Source organism: Nicotiana tabacum, chromosome 20, assembly GCF_000715075.1.
Source record: "Nicotiana tabacum cultivar K326 chromosome 20, ASM71507v2, whole genome shotgun sequence".
Classification (NCBI taxonomy): Eukaryota; Viridiplantae; Streptophyta; class Magnoliopsida; order Solanales; family Solanaceae; genus Nicotiana; species Nicotiana tabacum.
The window spans coordinates 139,215,757-139,231,503 of NC_134099.1; the positions used below are offsets into that span (position 1 = coordinate 139,215,757).

The window sequence follows — 15,747 nt, forward strand, 5'->3', positions numbered from 1 at the left end:
ATTTTTGAATTTCTCCCCATTTTATGAGATCCCGATTTCTCACTTAATCATTCGATCAACTAATTGTGTTTTAATTCTACATTAATTTGATAAATTATAGGAATCCTCGTACTTTTTAATGTTTAAAAAAATCCATTTAATTACAATATTAACTCATTTTTGTAAATAATTTACAAATATATATTAGACATATTTTACGGTAACACACTTTACCTTTGACCTTAAATATTACTGTAGTTGTTTTAGTAGATTGAATTTATTTTGAAAATATTTAATATTTTAAAAAACATATGAGGACATTTATAGTTCTTTTTTTAAATTTATCCTTACAGTTCAACTAATAGAGTGTTAGCTAAATGACATGATTATAGAAAGGAAAAAATTATTTATCCAAATATCTATACTCTCTCTCATTTTTTTTAATTGCCATGATTACTAAAAATAGTTGATCCAAAATAATGTCATTTTAAAAAACCAAGGAAGAATTAATTACTTTTTTACCTTAGTCTTACATAATAAATGTGGAGAAAAATTAATGTAATGAAAAAAAAGAATTAAAATAAAAGAATAAAGAAAAATAATTTAATTAAGTTATTTTATTAATTAATACTAATCCAAATATGACAAGTAAAAGGTCAAGATGGGAGGGAGTAATTATTAACACTGTTAGATATCATTTTTAAAAAGTGTAACAAAATGACATATAGTATGTCTCGAATAAAACCAAAAGAGTTCCAATAAAAACCAGATTCAACGTAAGTATAAGAATAAAAACAAAAATCTTAATTATGAAACCTTATTTTTTTAATAATGGAAAAATGTCCACACTTGGTCACACATTCACACTGTCACTCAGAACTATACTACTACTACGACAGTACTCCTTTATTTGGACAGCATTTTTCTCTTTCTTCTTTATTCTCTCTCTTACTCTGCAGTCTGCACTAGAAGGGAAAGTATGTTATAAACAAAAAAAGGAAAAAGAAAAATCTAAAGACAAACAAAAACAGCTGTTTCTCTTCGCCACTCTCCCAATACTATATTTAGTAGTACTATTACATTTTCTCTCACTATATAATGCAAGAATAGAATAAAGTGCAACTAAAAAAGAAGGAATAAAGTTAAGTGCCTTGTAAAAGGCGCAAGAATTTGAGGTACAAGGGGTGCTGAATGCTCAATGCTGACCAACATGGATTGTTCTTGGATTGCAATGTGGAATGTGTTGCTGATTTTATTGGTGTTATTGAGTTCATGGGTTTCTTGTGGAATTGCTTCAGTGTCATATGACCATAAGGCTATTATTGTAAATGGCCAAAGAAAAATCCTCATTTCTGGCTCCATTCATTACCCAAGAAGCATACCTGAGGTATAATTCATGGGAACAATTTACTTCACATGTTGATTTCATGCTCCATGTTATATTCAAGATTTTTTTTTGGGCAAATGGGTGCCTAAATTAGTTGCTTACTCCCTTTCTAACTCAACTTTGAATTTTTATTGTTTAAAGATTGGATTTTTATATGCTTATGTTATCTTTCTAATTGTTTTTTACTTCAATATGTTGATTCCATATTCCATGTTTTATTTTTGTGTCATTTGCTTCCGTTACCCTATTACATTTGTTGTTGCTTTATTTTCACTGTTTCTTGAGCGGAGAGTCTAACGGAAACAGCCTCTCTACCTTGTTGTTGTTGTTGTTGTTGTTGTATATTCCATGTTTTATTCAAGATTGGCTTTTTGGGCAAATGGGTGTCTAAATTAGTTGCTCTCTCACTCTCTGACTAAACTTTTATTTTTTATTGTTTAAAGATTGGGTGTTTAGACAATCTTTTGGTATGATGATGACATTAGTTGAGTATAAATGAAGCAGTGAGGATTCATATAGCCTACTGCAATTTGTTTAGGACTGGGGTATAGTTGTTGTTTTTGTTTAAAATCGGATTTTTATAAGGTTATTATCTCTATCCTTGTTTTTTGATTACACAGATGTGGCCAGATCTTATTCAGAAGGCAAAAGAAGGAGGAGTGGATGTGATACAAACTTATGTTTTCTGGAATGGACATGAGTCTGAAGAAGGGAAGGTGAGTAAAGTAGACTCCTTTTTTCAATTTTTACTGTTTTCATCATTTGCTGCTATTTAACTTATTTTTTTGTTTTATTTTCCAGTATTATTTTGAAGGGAGGTATGATTTAGTGAAGTTTATTAAAGTGGTGCAAGAAGCAGGACTTTATGTCCATCTCAGGATTGGACCTTATGCATGTGCTGAATGGAATTTTGGGTAATGTTCAAAATTATGGTCATATCTGCCAAAATAATGATACCCCATATAGACATAAAGTTTAAGTTCTTGATCATATTACCTGTTCCAATTTCAGGGGTTTTCCAGTTTGGCTAAAGTATGTTCCAGGTATCAGTTTCAGAACAGACAACGAGCCTTTCAAGGTTAGATTGAGCTGCCAAATGAAAAATTCTTCATAGCAACAATTTTTGTTACTAGTCTTACTTTGATGTGATTGGTTTCTAATTTGGGTGTTACTCTTTTTATCTAAAATGCTACAACATAGGCTGCAATGCAAAAGTTCACTACCAAGATTGTTGATATGATGAAGTCAGAACGGTTGTATCAATCTCAGGGTGGTCCAATTATTCTATCTCAGGTTGTTAAAACTTTTCAATCTTGCAAATTTCAAGGTTCTTCCTACAGCTAAAACTAAAAGGTAAATTGGGTGAAAATAACCGTCTTTGAAAAATTATGACAGATCGAAAATGAATATGGACCTATGGAGTGGGAACTAGGTGAACCTGGTAAAGCTTACTCAGAGTGGGCGGCAAAAATGGCAGTGGATCTTGGCACAGGTGTCCCATGGATCATGTGCAAGCAAGATGATGTCCCTGATCCTATAGTAAGTGGATTCTATAGCATTTCATTGATTTTCTATTCTTATTGTCTGTATATTTTCTTCTTGTTCTTTGCATCTTTCCTGCTATGTTCCCATTTCTAGTGGGGTTCTTATGCAACAATTATTGTCAGTTGTCAGTTGTCACCATGTATAGTCATGAATTAAATAGAATACTTTTAACTCCTGCACATGTGGTGGCTTATGTTCCCACTCCTTTCTGTTTTCATGTCTCTTAAAAAAATATTCAGTTGCCTTTTACTCTTGTAGTCACCGACTTGTGACTATGTTTGCTTTTTAGTGGTCTGTAAAAGAACATTCTTTTACCTGTTTGAATCAAACTTACAAACAAAGGGATACCGTACTTGCTCTATTTGTGATCTATGTTGCGCGGACTCTCCAAAATGATGCCGCACCCGTATCGGATCCTCCAAAAATACACTATTTTTGGAGGATCCGACACGCACCCAGCAACATTTTCGAAGAGTCCGAGCAACATATTTTGTGATAACTAACTTTACTAATACTTAAAACATCCAGTAGAAAAGCTTGTATTGGCATGTCTTCTGTTATTTTTTTTTTTTAAATTAAATTTACTTTGGTACTTTATGTTAATGTATATCTTCCCCTGGGCAGATTAATACTTGCAATGGTTTCTACTGTGACTACTTCTTACCAAATAAGGCTAATAAACCCAAGATGTGGACTGAGGCCTGGACAGCTTGGTAAATTTCACATGCATCTCTCATAAGCTATAGTATAATATCTTATTTTACATCTTTGCTAGAGTTCACGACGGGATAATTTCGGTTTTGATATTCTTGGCAGGTTTACTGAATTTGGAGGTCCAGTTCCTTACCGTCCTGCAGAGGATATGGCATTTGCTGTCGCAAGATTTATACAAACGGGAGGCTCCTTTGTCAATTACTACATGGTAATTCATTGGAATTTTACTTTAACAAGTTAAGTGTTTTATATGAATCCAAGGAGGATACATTGTTCTGACTTCCTTTTTTTTCCCCCTATTTTTGTCAGTATCATGGAGGAACAAACTTTGGAAGGACTGCTGGTGGCCCATTTATCGCCACTAGTTATGACTATGATGCACCTCTTGATGAATTTGGTATGTATTTTCTTAGAATCAATGTTTGGATTGAATATCGTAGTTTAAGGAGAAGGTTAAGGATCAAAATACCTTCCTGTTTTGTTCCATAAACCATTTGAATAGGGAGAAGCAGAATTTACTTGGTCTACTCTTCTATTTTTTTCTTTGGTTTATCTTTTTTCTCGTGTTAGCCCCTAGCTTCGCTAGTACACTGGTTTCTGTTAAATTTTTCACATCACCCTCGAGGGTCTGCTCTTTCATTTCACAGCTGCAGAAAAGGGTGACTCCTTGACCGAATGATCTGTGCTTCTGTTTGGATTGAGGAACAATTTTACCTGTTGTACGACTTACTTACCCAAAAACAAATCGTTGTTCTATTTGTTCCGAACACTGTGATTACTAATTTTAAGTGAATCTAGTTCAGAAGGCAAATGCATGTGTTATAGTAGGTCATGCAAGCTGCATTTAAAGCAAAAGCTGCTGACATCTATGTCTACTGCTTATTATTAAGTTCAACCAGCTGATATTAACAATTCAATCAAATTAATTACTTGGAAATCCTGTTCTTCATCATAAATGATATTGTGTTTCTCGGTTAGTTTATTGCTGTTGATAAACTTACATGATATTATGTTGTTCAGTTTGTCACGCTGCTATTGAGTAAAACTTACTTATGAGGTTTCTTTACTATCAAATCCATGATTAGAATTAGGGCGAAGATGTAAAAGATAAGAAAAAGAGCAGCTGAAGTGGAAATCATTGTTTAGCCAAAGTGATTTTTCCCCCTTTGATCTTCAGGGTTATTACGTCAACCTAAATGGGGTCATTTGAAAGACCTGCATAGAGCGATAAAGCTTTGTGAGCCAGCTTTAGTATCTGCTGATCCGACTGTGACACCCTTAGGAAACTATCAAGAGGTGACATTCATTTAAATTCTTCTTAAACCAGTCAGCATTGCCATATTTGAAGTGAAATCAAACTTTTTGTTTTTCTCTTACAGGCCCGTATTTTTAAGTCGGAGTCTGGGGCCTGCGCTGCCTTCCTTGCTAATTACAACCAGCACTCTTTTGCTAAAGTGGCATTTGGGAACATGCATTATAACTTGCCGCCCTGGTCTATCAGCATTCTTCCCGACTGCAAGAACACTGTATATAATACTGCGAGGGTGAGAAAAAGGCACTTCTCCTGAATTACTTATGCTATTAGTGCATAACAATGAAGATGTCTCACACTCTTAATTTAATGTGAAGGTTGGTGCTCAAAGTGTACAGATGAAGATGAGTCCAGTCATTAGAGGATTCTCTTGGCAGTCATATAACGAAGACGCAGCATTGCATGAAGACAATACTTACACAGTTGGGTTATTGGAGCAGATAAATACCACAAGAGATGTATCTGATTATTTGTGGTACATGACTGAGTAAGTGCTCTTTTTCTGGTATTGCTTCACAAACAAACGAATGAAGTTAATTTCACTCGAACTACTTTAGATTGCTCACATGTTTATGATTGAATATGTTTACCCGCAGCGTCGAGATTGATCCAACAGAAGGATTTTTGAATAGCGGAAATTGGCCTTGGCTTACAGTCTTCTCTGCTGGCCATGCATTGCATGTGTTCGTGAATGGTCAATTAGCAGGTCCGTGATGTTTTTTGTTACATACAATTGCGAGTCGAGGCTTTTTTTAATCAGAGATTTCGGGCTTTTTTTCGTATGCAATTTACGACCCAATCGAGGAAACAATTTGGTTTAATAAGAAAAACTGATGTCCAGGTCAATTGAACATTGTTATTTATCATTTCTGTACATCCATTCGTTTTGCAGGAACTGTGTACGGAAGCTTAGAAAACCCAAAACTAACTTTCAGCAATGGTATTAATCTGAGAGCTGGCGTAAACAAGATTTCTCTGCTAAGCATTGCTGTTGGTCTTCCGGTTTGTCCCTCTCTCCCCACCCTCTTCTTCTCTATTCCACGTGCATATATCATACATATGCCTGTTTGTCTCCTCATGGCAGCTGCATGGCTCTGTGTGCTGCATTCGAGTAAAACTGATTTTGAGAGTTATACTTCAGTAATTCCAGAATATGCTCATCATTTGGCTTGCTTCTACATGTGCTTGAATGTAGAATGTTGGCCCTCATTTTGAGACATGGAATGCTGGTGTTCTTGGACCGGTTTCACTTAGTGGTCTTAACGAGGGGACAAGAGATTTAACATGGCAGAAATGGTTCTACAAGGTTTGTCTTTTTAGATTTTTGAAAAAAGAGTTGTTTGCTTAAATGCCCGTCTATCTGACTGTTCATTTCTTTGACCAGGTTGGTCTAAAAGGAGAAGCCCTGAGTCTTCATTCGCTCAGCGGTAGCCCATCTGTTGAGTGGGTTGAGGGCTCTTTAGTGGCTCAGAAACAGCCACTCTCTTGGTATAAGGTGCATAACTCATATCTTTTCTATCATGGTTAGTTATAAAAGTAAAGTTGTCCTTCTATAAGTCAGGAATATTAGGTTCTTCTAAAGCTCAGTATATTAGCATAGGTGACGGGCATCACCAAAAGGAGTTAGCTTTATGGTGCAGTGCTTACATTTACTGTAGCTCATATCAAGAATTCAAATTTCTTTGCCTTCAAAAGACCTGAGTAAAAGCCACTAAATCCCTTTGCTGAATTTGCAGACTACATTCAATGCTCCAGCTGGAAATGAGCCTTTGGCTTTAGATATGAACACCATGGGAAAAGGTCAAGTATGGATAAATGGTCAGAGCCTCGGACGCCATTGGCCTGGATATAAATCATCTGGTAATTGTACTGCCTGTTACTATACAGGCTGGTTTGACGAGAAAAAGTGCCTAAGTAACTGCGGAGAGGGCTCACAAAGATGGTAAGCATGGCAAACTTTGGTTGATTTTCCTCTTATGTAACATGAAGCTCCAATTAGTTTACTGAGAAGCATAAATTCAGGTACCATGTTCCCCGGTCGTGGCTACATCCTACTGGAAATTTGTTAGTTGTATTTGAGGAATGGGGAGGAGATCCTTATGGAATCACTTTAGTCAAAAGAGAAATAGCAAGTGTTTGTGCTGATATATATGAGTGGCAACCACAGTTGTTGAATTGGCAGAGGCTAGCATCTGGTAAATTTGACAGACCTCTCCGACCTAAAGCCCATCTTCGGTGTGCACCTGGTCAGAAGATTTCTTCAATCAAATTTGCAAGCTTTGGAACACCAGAGGGAGTTTGTGGAAGCTTTCAGCAGGGAAGTTGCCATGCCCGACACTCATATGACGCTTTTGAAAAGGTATTTAAGAATCATAGTTTGATGAGCTTGACCTTCATTTTTGGAATCAAAATTGAGTTTCTCACTTTGTATAAACATGAGAAACCTACTTGCATCTTTAATTATTGTTATTATTTTGCAGAATTGTGTTGGGCAAGAGTCTTGCTCAGTGAGTGTGACACCAGAGAATTTCGGAGGTGATCCATGTCGAAATGTATTGAAGAAACTCTCAGTGGAAGCCATTTGCAGTTGATCACCATGATGGTATTAGTGGTTTTCAGTGATTTTTCTTAAACACCGCGATAGAAATAGTTTGAACACTCAACATTTCTCGAAGAAGCTACTACACATCCAAAAATCAGCACCTACCATTTTTTGGCTTTGCTGGGGATGAAGTTGTACAGTTAAGCAACACACCTCTTTCATCAAAGCTCACCTGATTCTGTACATGTTAGTTACTGAGATTGGTGTTGGCCTGCTACTGTAAAACAAGAATTTGAGGTTTGTTCCAAATGCACATAGGGATGATCTGTAATGAGTCCATTTTGTGCAAATTTTGTTTGCGCTAGACTTGGCAAGCATTTCGCTTCCATGAACTTCCATTGTATAAACAATGTAAGAAAAGCAATTATTCATTGCTTTGCACATTAATAGTTTAACAATGTTGCAGTAACAGCAAGCTCCTTTTTCTCATTCTTATTCATATGCATGTGTTATCTGTCAAGATACCGAGGTTTGCATTCTGTGCTTGCATTGTTTAGCACTTGTTGGTGTTGTTCTTGACAACTAATATGAAATGCTATCCTAATCACATGCAGAAGTATAGCATAAATGTTTCTCATGGTTTTCAATTTGCTAATTGAAAGGACAAGCTTGCATACATTTGTAGATGCATCATCATAAGTTTTCAAGACAGAACAAAATTTCTGGTAACATTTCTACCATATGTATTGTTAAAAAAATTACAATTAATGTTGCAACAATGTAACCAACAAAACAAATGAAATAAACTTAAATGACAAGAAACAAGTCAAGCCTGTGAACGTACACAAAACAGTCGTTGGCAGGCAGACTTCAGCCTCACTCCTATGCAACACGAAAACCTGCTACTTTCTTTCTATATATCAAAATCATCAGAATTCAGACCTCTATACAGGTATGGACTTATGGCTATCTCTTGGTCAGACAGTCGGTCAATCTTCACCGAGGAATATATTTTCTGAACAAAGCATAAGCAAGCATAGAAGCCAATTGTTCCGGTTGGCACAAAGTCATATGATGCAATCCACATGACCTTTTTTCCTAAATCTCAAAATCATCAGAACCCCAGACCATTTTCACTATCCTTGCAACAACTTATGAGCTATCTCTTGATCAGTCAATCTTCACTGAGGAGTAAATCTTCCGGACAAACCAGAAGCAAGCATAGAAACCAATAGTTCCGGTTAACACAAAGAAGGCATACGATGCAATCAACATGTAACCGAAATACAAGATGCCTGAAACCAGCTTTGTGATTTCCAACTTGGTGAAGAAATAGAAAATAGAGTAGAGAAAGAAGTATAAAGCCGAGGATCCAGCAGTCAGATAAGCTCTCCACCACCAATAATAGTCTTCACTGCACAACTGGAAGTAGCAGAGGACGATAGTTATCTCCGCACATGTGATTATCAAGATCAGAAAAACTATAAACAGGAAGCCAAAGATGTAGTAGAACTGATTCAGCCATATGGAAGTCAAAATAAAGAACAGCTCAATGAAAACAGCCCCATATGGAAGAATGCCACCGATAAGAATTGAAAAGGCTGGTTTCATGTACCATGCCTGCTCCGGTATTTGTCTAGGTATTTTGTTTGTCTTAACTGGCTCTTCACGGGCTGCTTTCTTATTGCCGAGGTAACTGCCAACAAACACCAAAGGTACTGAGATTCCAAACCATAAGCACACAAGAGCAAACATAGTCCCAAAAGGCACTGCCCCGGAAGATTTCTCTCCCCAGATGAGAGCGTTCAGCATGAAGAAGACAGCAAAAAGTATACCGGGGAACATAAAAGCAGTTCTCAAGGTAATCCTCTTCCACTCTGTTCCCCTGAATGTTTTGTAAAGACGTGCAGAAGAATAGCCAGCAAACAAACCCATGAAGACCCAGAGCAGAACCATGGCAGTCGTAAGTCCACCACGGTTAGAAGGCGACAAGAAACCCAACAGAGCAAAGATCATTGTCACTAGTGTCATTGCAAATATCTGGACACCAGTCCCAACATAAACACATAGTAATCCAGAATTAATAGGTGGGCGGAAAATATCTCCATGAACAAGTTTCCATCCTGTTTCTTCCTGAGCTTCATCTTGTGTTTCCAGTTGGTTATAGTTAGCAATATCTCTGTACAAAGTTCTCATCATGATCATCGCAACCATACCAGAAAGGAAGAGGACAATCATAAGGGAGTTTATGATGGAAAACCAGTGAACCTGATCATCATTCATGAGAAGGTATGTATCCCAACGAGAAGCCCACCTTATATTACTCTCCTGCAGAAAACAGATAGCAGCAGATAAGAAATCAACAAACAATAAAATACTGTATCACACCTGAAGTAGGACAGATAACGGTTCAGTAAGAGAATACCTTGAAGGAAACATCATAGGTGAATACAACCTCCTTATTTGTATCTACTTCTTGGGGCACAACACCACCTAGAATTAAATTTTTTGTATTTTGGTTGCACGTCGTCACTTGAGGATTCTTCTCATCCCAATCCTTGTACTCATGATTAATGCTGTCAAAAAAAACAAGTGAGAAAAGAACAGCTAGGGATAATTATACCTTCCTCTCCCCAATAATAAAGAATATGAAACAATAGAAAGGAACAGGTTAGCATTAAAACCTATTTGGAGTGACTTCAAACCCAACAATACGAGCAGTATCAGTTTCAGGGTCCTTGTGGTACATGACTCGAAAGCTTAAATGGTTGTTGATAAAATACTTCTCCTCTTTACTCTGGCAGAAGAAAGTAAATGCATTAAGGGTTAGATTACTTAGCGAGGATTAAGTCATCATTCTATAGCAATTCAGTGACTGCACTAACCCCAGCATAATTTCCCTTGAACCCAACACGGAAACCATGCTCATAAGTAGTTGATTGACTTCCATCTCGCCTTTGTCTAAGAACAGCAACAGGAAGGTTATCCAAAATCCTGCATAATTATTTGAAAAATCAATGTTTAATTTTTGTGGCGGTGCAAAAAGATGAGCAAAGATATCATGCTGCGGTGGGACTGAACTGGAACAAAACTACACTAGATTAATCTTACATATTGATTCTGTATTCATCATCAATCTTTTCCTTGAAGTTCTTTGCAGATTCAGCATCAAGTTCTTGTCGACAAACCACTTGGCATGGCTGTTCTTGTCTCATTTGGAACTGTGTATTAATTCACAAGATATAACCAATTCAGCTTGTTCACTCGTAAGTACACGAACAAACATTTTTTTAATGCCAATTTCAAGCTAGAAGGAAAAAGCATATATCCTTACAGTATAAACTGAATTCTCTATGCGGTCCCCTCGAAGAACCTCCCCCAAATTCTCCGCACTATTCAAAATTTCAGTAGGTTTGCAATACTTCAAGTAGTAATAGTCATATGGTAGTTGTGTCTTTGTAGATGACAGCTTGTTTACTTTGACATTAAGTGGATCACCCTGTAAGCACATAGATAAGAACAGCCTTGTTATAGAGACAATTATACATATCACAGATAGCAACAATCAAACAAAGCAAAATGGTATCTTTCAATTGATCTTCTTTCTGATGTTTCTACCTGAGCAACTAGTACAAAGTGTTAAATTCTTTATGAAGTACCAAGTTTTAAATGACCAGATGAAACTGGGAAAATGAAATCACTGCAATGCCCAATGTTTCTTGCACAGGATATTCAAGACATAAACCAATAGAAAAATGTATGAGAAAGGATACTTCAGAGCTTTAGAATATACAGCATTCTACATTGAGTTCACACTGAATTAGTCACTGTTTTTCAATCTTATCACGCACATTTGCTATGAATTAAATGTATTCTGCCAAAGGCAATCATTCAAGCAGACCAACGCATGAATAAAATGTATTCTGCCAAAGGCATTCATTCAAGCAGACCAACACAAAAACCACAAAGGCCCCAAAGAAAACTCCTAAAGAGGCAGAAGACGATCCAGCAATCAAAATTAGGTAGTAGGTGCACACGCATTCACTGTCTCAAACTTGGTCTACATATAGGTATTAAAAAATTTAAAGAAAAAAATTATATATATATATATATAAGAGGATATCATATTATAGGATAAGACACTAAACATGCCTATCCAGAAAATAATCAACTTCATCAGAATTAATACATATGTGACTTATTTTCCCAAGATTTGTTTAGCAATAGAGGAGATCAATTATCACGCCCATTTTATAAATCAATCAGCCAATCAACCACGCCTTCATATGAAATCATTCCACTCTATACAGGCCATTTCATTAGCAGGGGGCGGATGCAACATAGCAGTAGTAGGTTCAGGTTCATCTGAACCTAGTACTTTTAACTCGGAGCATAATCTTATGTGTAAAAAATTCACTAAAAAATAGTAGATATGAACCCCTAACTATAGAAGTACAATAGTTCAAAGCTAAGAACCTTAAAAGTCCCATAAAGCTTAAATTGTGGATCCGCCTGTGTTCATTAGTCATTATATTCACAATCATTTTACAAGCCAAACATTTTCGCTGGTTACCCCTTATTAAAAAACATGGTAATATAAGAGCTTCAGCAGTAGATGAAAATCAATAGATCCAAACCACTATGATTCACAAGTACACAAAAAAAGTTATAAATTTTTGAAATTTATAGACTCCCAAAATAGTAAATATCTAAATTATTCAAGAAATGAATATGGGTAGAAACTACTGAACACCCAAAACTAGAAAATGTCTAAATTATTCAGAAAATTGAACATGGGTAGAAATTGGGGGACACCCAGAATCAGACATTCAAGAAATAAAAGGGCAGTCCGGTACACAAAGCATCTCGCATTCACGCAGACCAAGGAGGTGTGATGTAGGCAGCCTAACCGTGCGTCAGGGGCTGATTACGCGTACCCTATAGGTCACACGGTATACAAATTGACCGTTGCTTAAAGGATCCCCTTCTGAATTATTCAAGAAATGATTATGGATAAAAATTACTGGCCACCTAGAAACGATTATGAATGATTATGGATAGATATTAGCGGACACACAAAATCGAAAGATATCAAATTTATTCAAAAATTGATTATGGGAATTATTATCTGGTCCCAATACTATTCTTTTTAGCATGCATACCACATAAATAGAAAAAAGAAAAGCGAAAATGGTTACCGATTGAAAATCACGAGGAGCAACCCCGGGAAGATAGAACGAATGAGTAGACGATATGAGGAAGAAGAAGATGGTGGTTGTAAGCTGGCATGATCTTCGTCGATCCATCTGAAATTCCATGCTTCACTTTTATTAGTCAGGTCGAAGCTTTTATACAAATTCCCAAGGTTCCACCTTTTTGATAAGTACACTTCTTTAATGTCATATTTTGTTTCCTTTATATTTTGGTTAATTGAACCTTTTTTCCCACAGTAAATTAAACGTATATAAGGAACTGTGGTGTATAAGGATTATCAGGGATATGGTGGGAGGGCCCCGGCGGAGGACACAGGAATAGAGGCTGAGATAGTTCGGACATTTAATTATTTCGATATGTAAAAAAGCGAGACATAACTATCTTGATTAGAAAGCGTGAGAGGTTGAGTGAGAGGTTGACCATAGCTAGTATGAAGAAGGGCAGGCGTAGGCTAAAGAAGTACTGAAGTGAGGTGATTAGGCAGGACATGTCATTGGTTCAGCCTACCGAGAATATGATCCTCGATAGGAAGGTTTGGAGGTTGAGTATTAGAGTTGAAGGTTGACAGATAGTCTCGAGTCTCTTCTAGGCTTACAAGTAGTACCGGTACTATTGCTGTATTTTCTTATTCTTAGTTCGTTATTAGTAGATATTGTGCAGTCGTTTTCGTTGCCTTGTTATTTTTTGTTGTAATTATTTGTTGCTTTATTTTCATAATTTCTTGAACCGAAGATCTAGCAAAAATAACCTCTCCATATTCATAAGATAGGGGTAAGGTCTGCGTACACATTAACTTTTCTAAATCTCACATATGAGATTACACTAGATTTGTTATTGTTGATTGTTGGTGATGTATAAGGTTATAAATTGCAATCCAATTCCAACATTGGCTCCTTGATTTTTAATAAAACTCTTATGATTTAAAATACATTATCTTTATATCCTAGCGTGATGTGTGTCAGAAAACTACATATTTAAGTGAAAAGGATTGAGAAGCAGATCCATTATTTATTGAATTAAATTTTGAATGATGCAATTACTAACCTTTTGAAAATTTTCGGTTATAAAAAGATCACTCTTTTTCTGGATAATATAGTGTTAAAATCAGCTTGAACACACCTCAATTATTTTATTAAATAATAGTTACTTTCTATCGGCACATGCATTAGATAACTTCACCCACAAAAAATTAGGCAAATATGAAAATGATATTTATAAAAGGAATCGCTATAACATTGAAAAGATGTGTATTTATGGTCATTTGTTTGATGTTAAAAGAAATATAATTGTTTTTTCACCAACGGAAGGGCCACTCATCTTGATTATTAGTGATATGTGAGAGAGCTAGTATTTAAAAAAAAACAGAGCAATTTGAATATATATATATATATATATATATATATATATATATATATATATATATATATATATATATATATATATATATATATATATATATATATATATTCATATTTAATAAGTTTCTCATGTATGGGAGGTTTAAAGCAAAAATGAGTGGATGTTCGGCTAAACCCATACCTAATAGGCTAGCTCCGCCTGTATCATGTGATCATATGTCATAATCTAGCTATCATAATTAAACTGTGATAACGAATTCTTGAATTCACATATATAATTAAGGGAAATTATCAGTTATGTCCATTTATAAGTAGTTCATTACAAAAATTGGCCAATTGATAAAATATTATTAATATTAGCCAAATTAGCCAATTAGCTATTTGTATAAAAAATATTAAATTTTTGCTTTGTTTTGAGTGGGTGCTATTAGAATAGATTGGGCACAACTTAAGGAGCTTGAATCTCAGTTTTGGATGATTTGGTGAAGTTTTAAGGTGGTTTGAATTGAAAATTTGAAGTAAAAACTGAACATCAAAAAAATTATGTGTATCACACTGTGTATCATTTATGTATCACATATGTATCATATTTGTATCAATCATGTATCGCATGTCTATCCATGCATACCTGTGTGTGAGATACATGCGTGATACATGTTTGATACATGTGTCGCAGAAGACTTTTTTGAACTCGATTTAATTACGAATTTTGATACAAAACCAATCCAGATCACCTCCAATCTTCCTCAAATTTTGTATATTGACTTATCTATATATTTTCAATGAATTTCAACTATACCCATTGAAAAAGTTCCTTTTTTGTTTAGATTTTTGGAATATTGTATATATTTTTGTATTTCATCACCTTATTTGCTACCTCATCCGTGAAATTTTCTTTCCGTCTTGTATCTAGTGTTGCTAATCACGCTTAAAAATATAGAAGGTGATTTCTGCATGTGATTCTTTGAGAGAAAGAACCCTATTATTTGGTTTTTCAATTTTTGTTGGCTAGTTTTAGTAAGTCTATGACTATTGACCAGAGGTTGGTAAGTTGAGCTTTATTTGGGATATTTGTGTAAGTTTCCCTATAATTAATAATCAAAGTTATTGTATTTGAATTGGTGAAAGTTACTCCGTAAGTATCCGGTTAATAATCAAATTTACAATAATTTAACATAATTAGGCACGTTGACAAAAATTCTCCGTACATGAAGTACATTTCTTTAGGCAAAATACATGACTGGACCCTTAAACATGATCTTTTTTTATCACTTGGACAATCATAGAGTTGTTCCTATTAGGCACTTCAATTAAACCACATTTGTGCCAATTAGACACTTTGTAAACCATATGAGAAAAATTATTATAAAAATTAAACGCATGTATTACAGTTGCCTCTAACACCTTAAAATATTCCATCTTATAGAATTAACCCCCAAAACAAATTGAAACTCATTTTCAGAAAATGAAAAACCTGACCATCGGCTCTGGTGACTTAGTACCCTAAAAAGCTCACTGAAAATTTCCTCCGTTCAACTTCATCTCACTTCTTCTTGTTTCGATTTCACTGAAATATCACGTTATTCTCTCTATTTCTCGTCTAAATTGGTGTAGCTTACAAGTGTCGTGTAAAGAGAACAAACATGGTAAATGAGAATAGTCAAATAGATGTACACTAAACTTTCTTTTAAAAAAC

At 35.3% G+C, this 15,747-nt stretch overlaps 2 protein-coding genes across 2 annotated transcripts; one reads left to right on the forward strand and one right to left on the reverse strand.

Annotated features, from left to right (window-relative positions):
* Positions 1-887: 887 nt before the first annotated feature.
* Positions 888-7,968, forward strand: LOC107770114 (beta-galactosidase). Its single transcript, XM_075240849.1, has 19 exons — positions 888-1,366; positions 1,987-2,082; positions 2,168-2,280; positions 2,378-2,444; positions 2,567-2,659; positions 2,762-2,905; positions 3,536-3,624; positions 3,728-3,833; positions 3,935-4,022; positions 4,803-4,921; positions 5,005-5,169; positions 5,255-5,424; positions 5,534-5,643; positions 5,830-5,939; positions 6,133-6,243; positions 6,322-6,432; positions 6,674-6,879; positions 6,960-7,296; positions 7,418-7,968. The coding sequence occupies exons 1-19, from the start codon at positions 1,178-1,180 to the stop codon at positions 7,526-7,528; spliced, it is 2,535 nt and encodes an 844-aa protein (XP_075096950.1). The 5' UTR covers positions 888-1,177; the 3' UTR covers positions 7,529-7,968.
* Positions 7,969-8,179: 211 nt separating this feature from the next.
* On the reverse strand, positions 8,180-12,904 carry LOC107773978 (transmembrane 9 superfamily member 7-like). Its single transcript, XM_016593742.2, has 7 exons — positions 12,678-12,904; positions 10,814-10,978; positions 10,591-10,700; positions 10,365-10,473; positions 10,164-10,276; positions 9,905-10,055; positions 8,180-9,807 (listed from the first exon to the last, which is right to left on the reverse strand). Exons 1-7 carry the CDS (start codon positions 12,795-12,797, stop codon positions 8,650-8,652), a joined length of 1,926 nt encoding a protein of 641 aa, XP_016449228.1. The 5' UTR covers positions 12,798-12,904; the 3' UTR covers positions 8,180-8,649.
* Positions 12,905-15,747: the final 2,843 nt, after the last annotated feature.

Excerpts from the sequence above, each read along its gene's own strand:
- LOC107770114 (XM_075240849.1), top strand. The coding sequence starts at position 1,178 with ATGCTGACCAACATGGATTGTTCTTGGATTGCAATGTGGAATGTGTTG. Across the intron at positions 1,367-1,986 it reads ACCCAAGAAGCATACCTGAG|ATGTGGCCAGATCTTATTCA; the intron begins GTATAATTCATG and ends TTGATTACACAG. Across the intron at positions 5,425-5,533 it reads TATTTGTGGTACATGACTGA|CGTCGAGATTGATCCAACAG; the intron begins GTAAGTGCTCTT and ends GTTTACCCGCAG.
- LOC107773978 (XM_016593742.2), bottom strand. The coding sequence starts at position 12,797 with ATGGAATTTCAGATGGATCGACGAAGATCATGCCAGCTTACAACCACC. Across the intron at positions 10,474-10,590 it reads GATGAATACAGAATCAATAT|GATTTTGGATAACCTTCCTG; the intron begins GTAAGATTAATC and ends ATAATTATGCAG. Across the intron at positions 9,808-9,904 it reads CCTATGATGTTTCCTTCAAG|GAGAGTAATATAAGGTGGGC; the intron begins GTATTCTCTTAC and ends TGTTTTCTGCAG.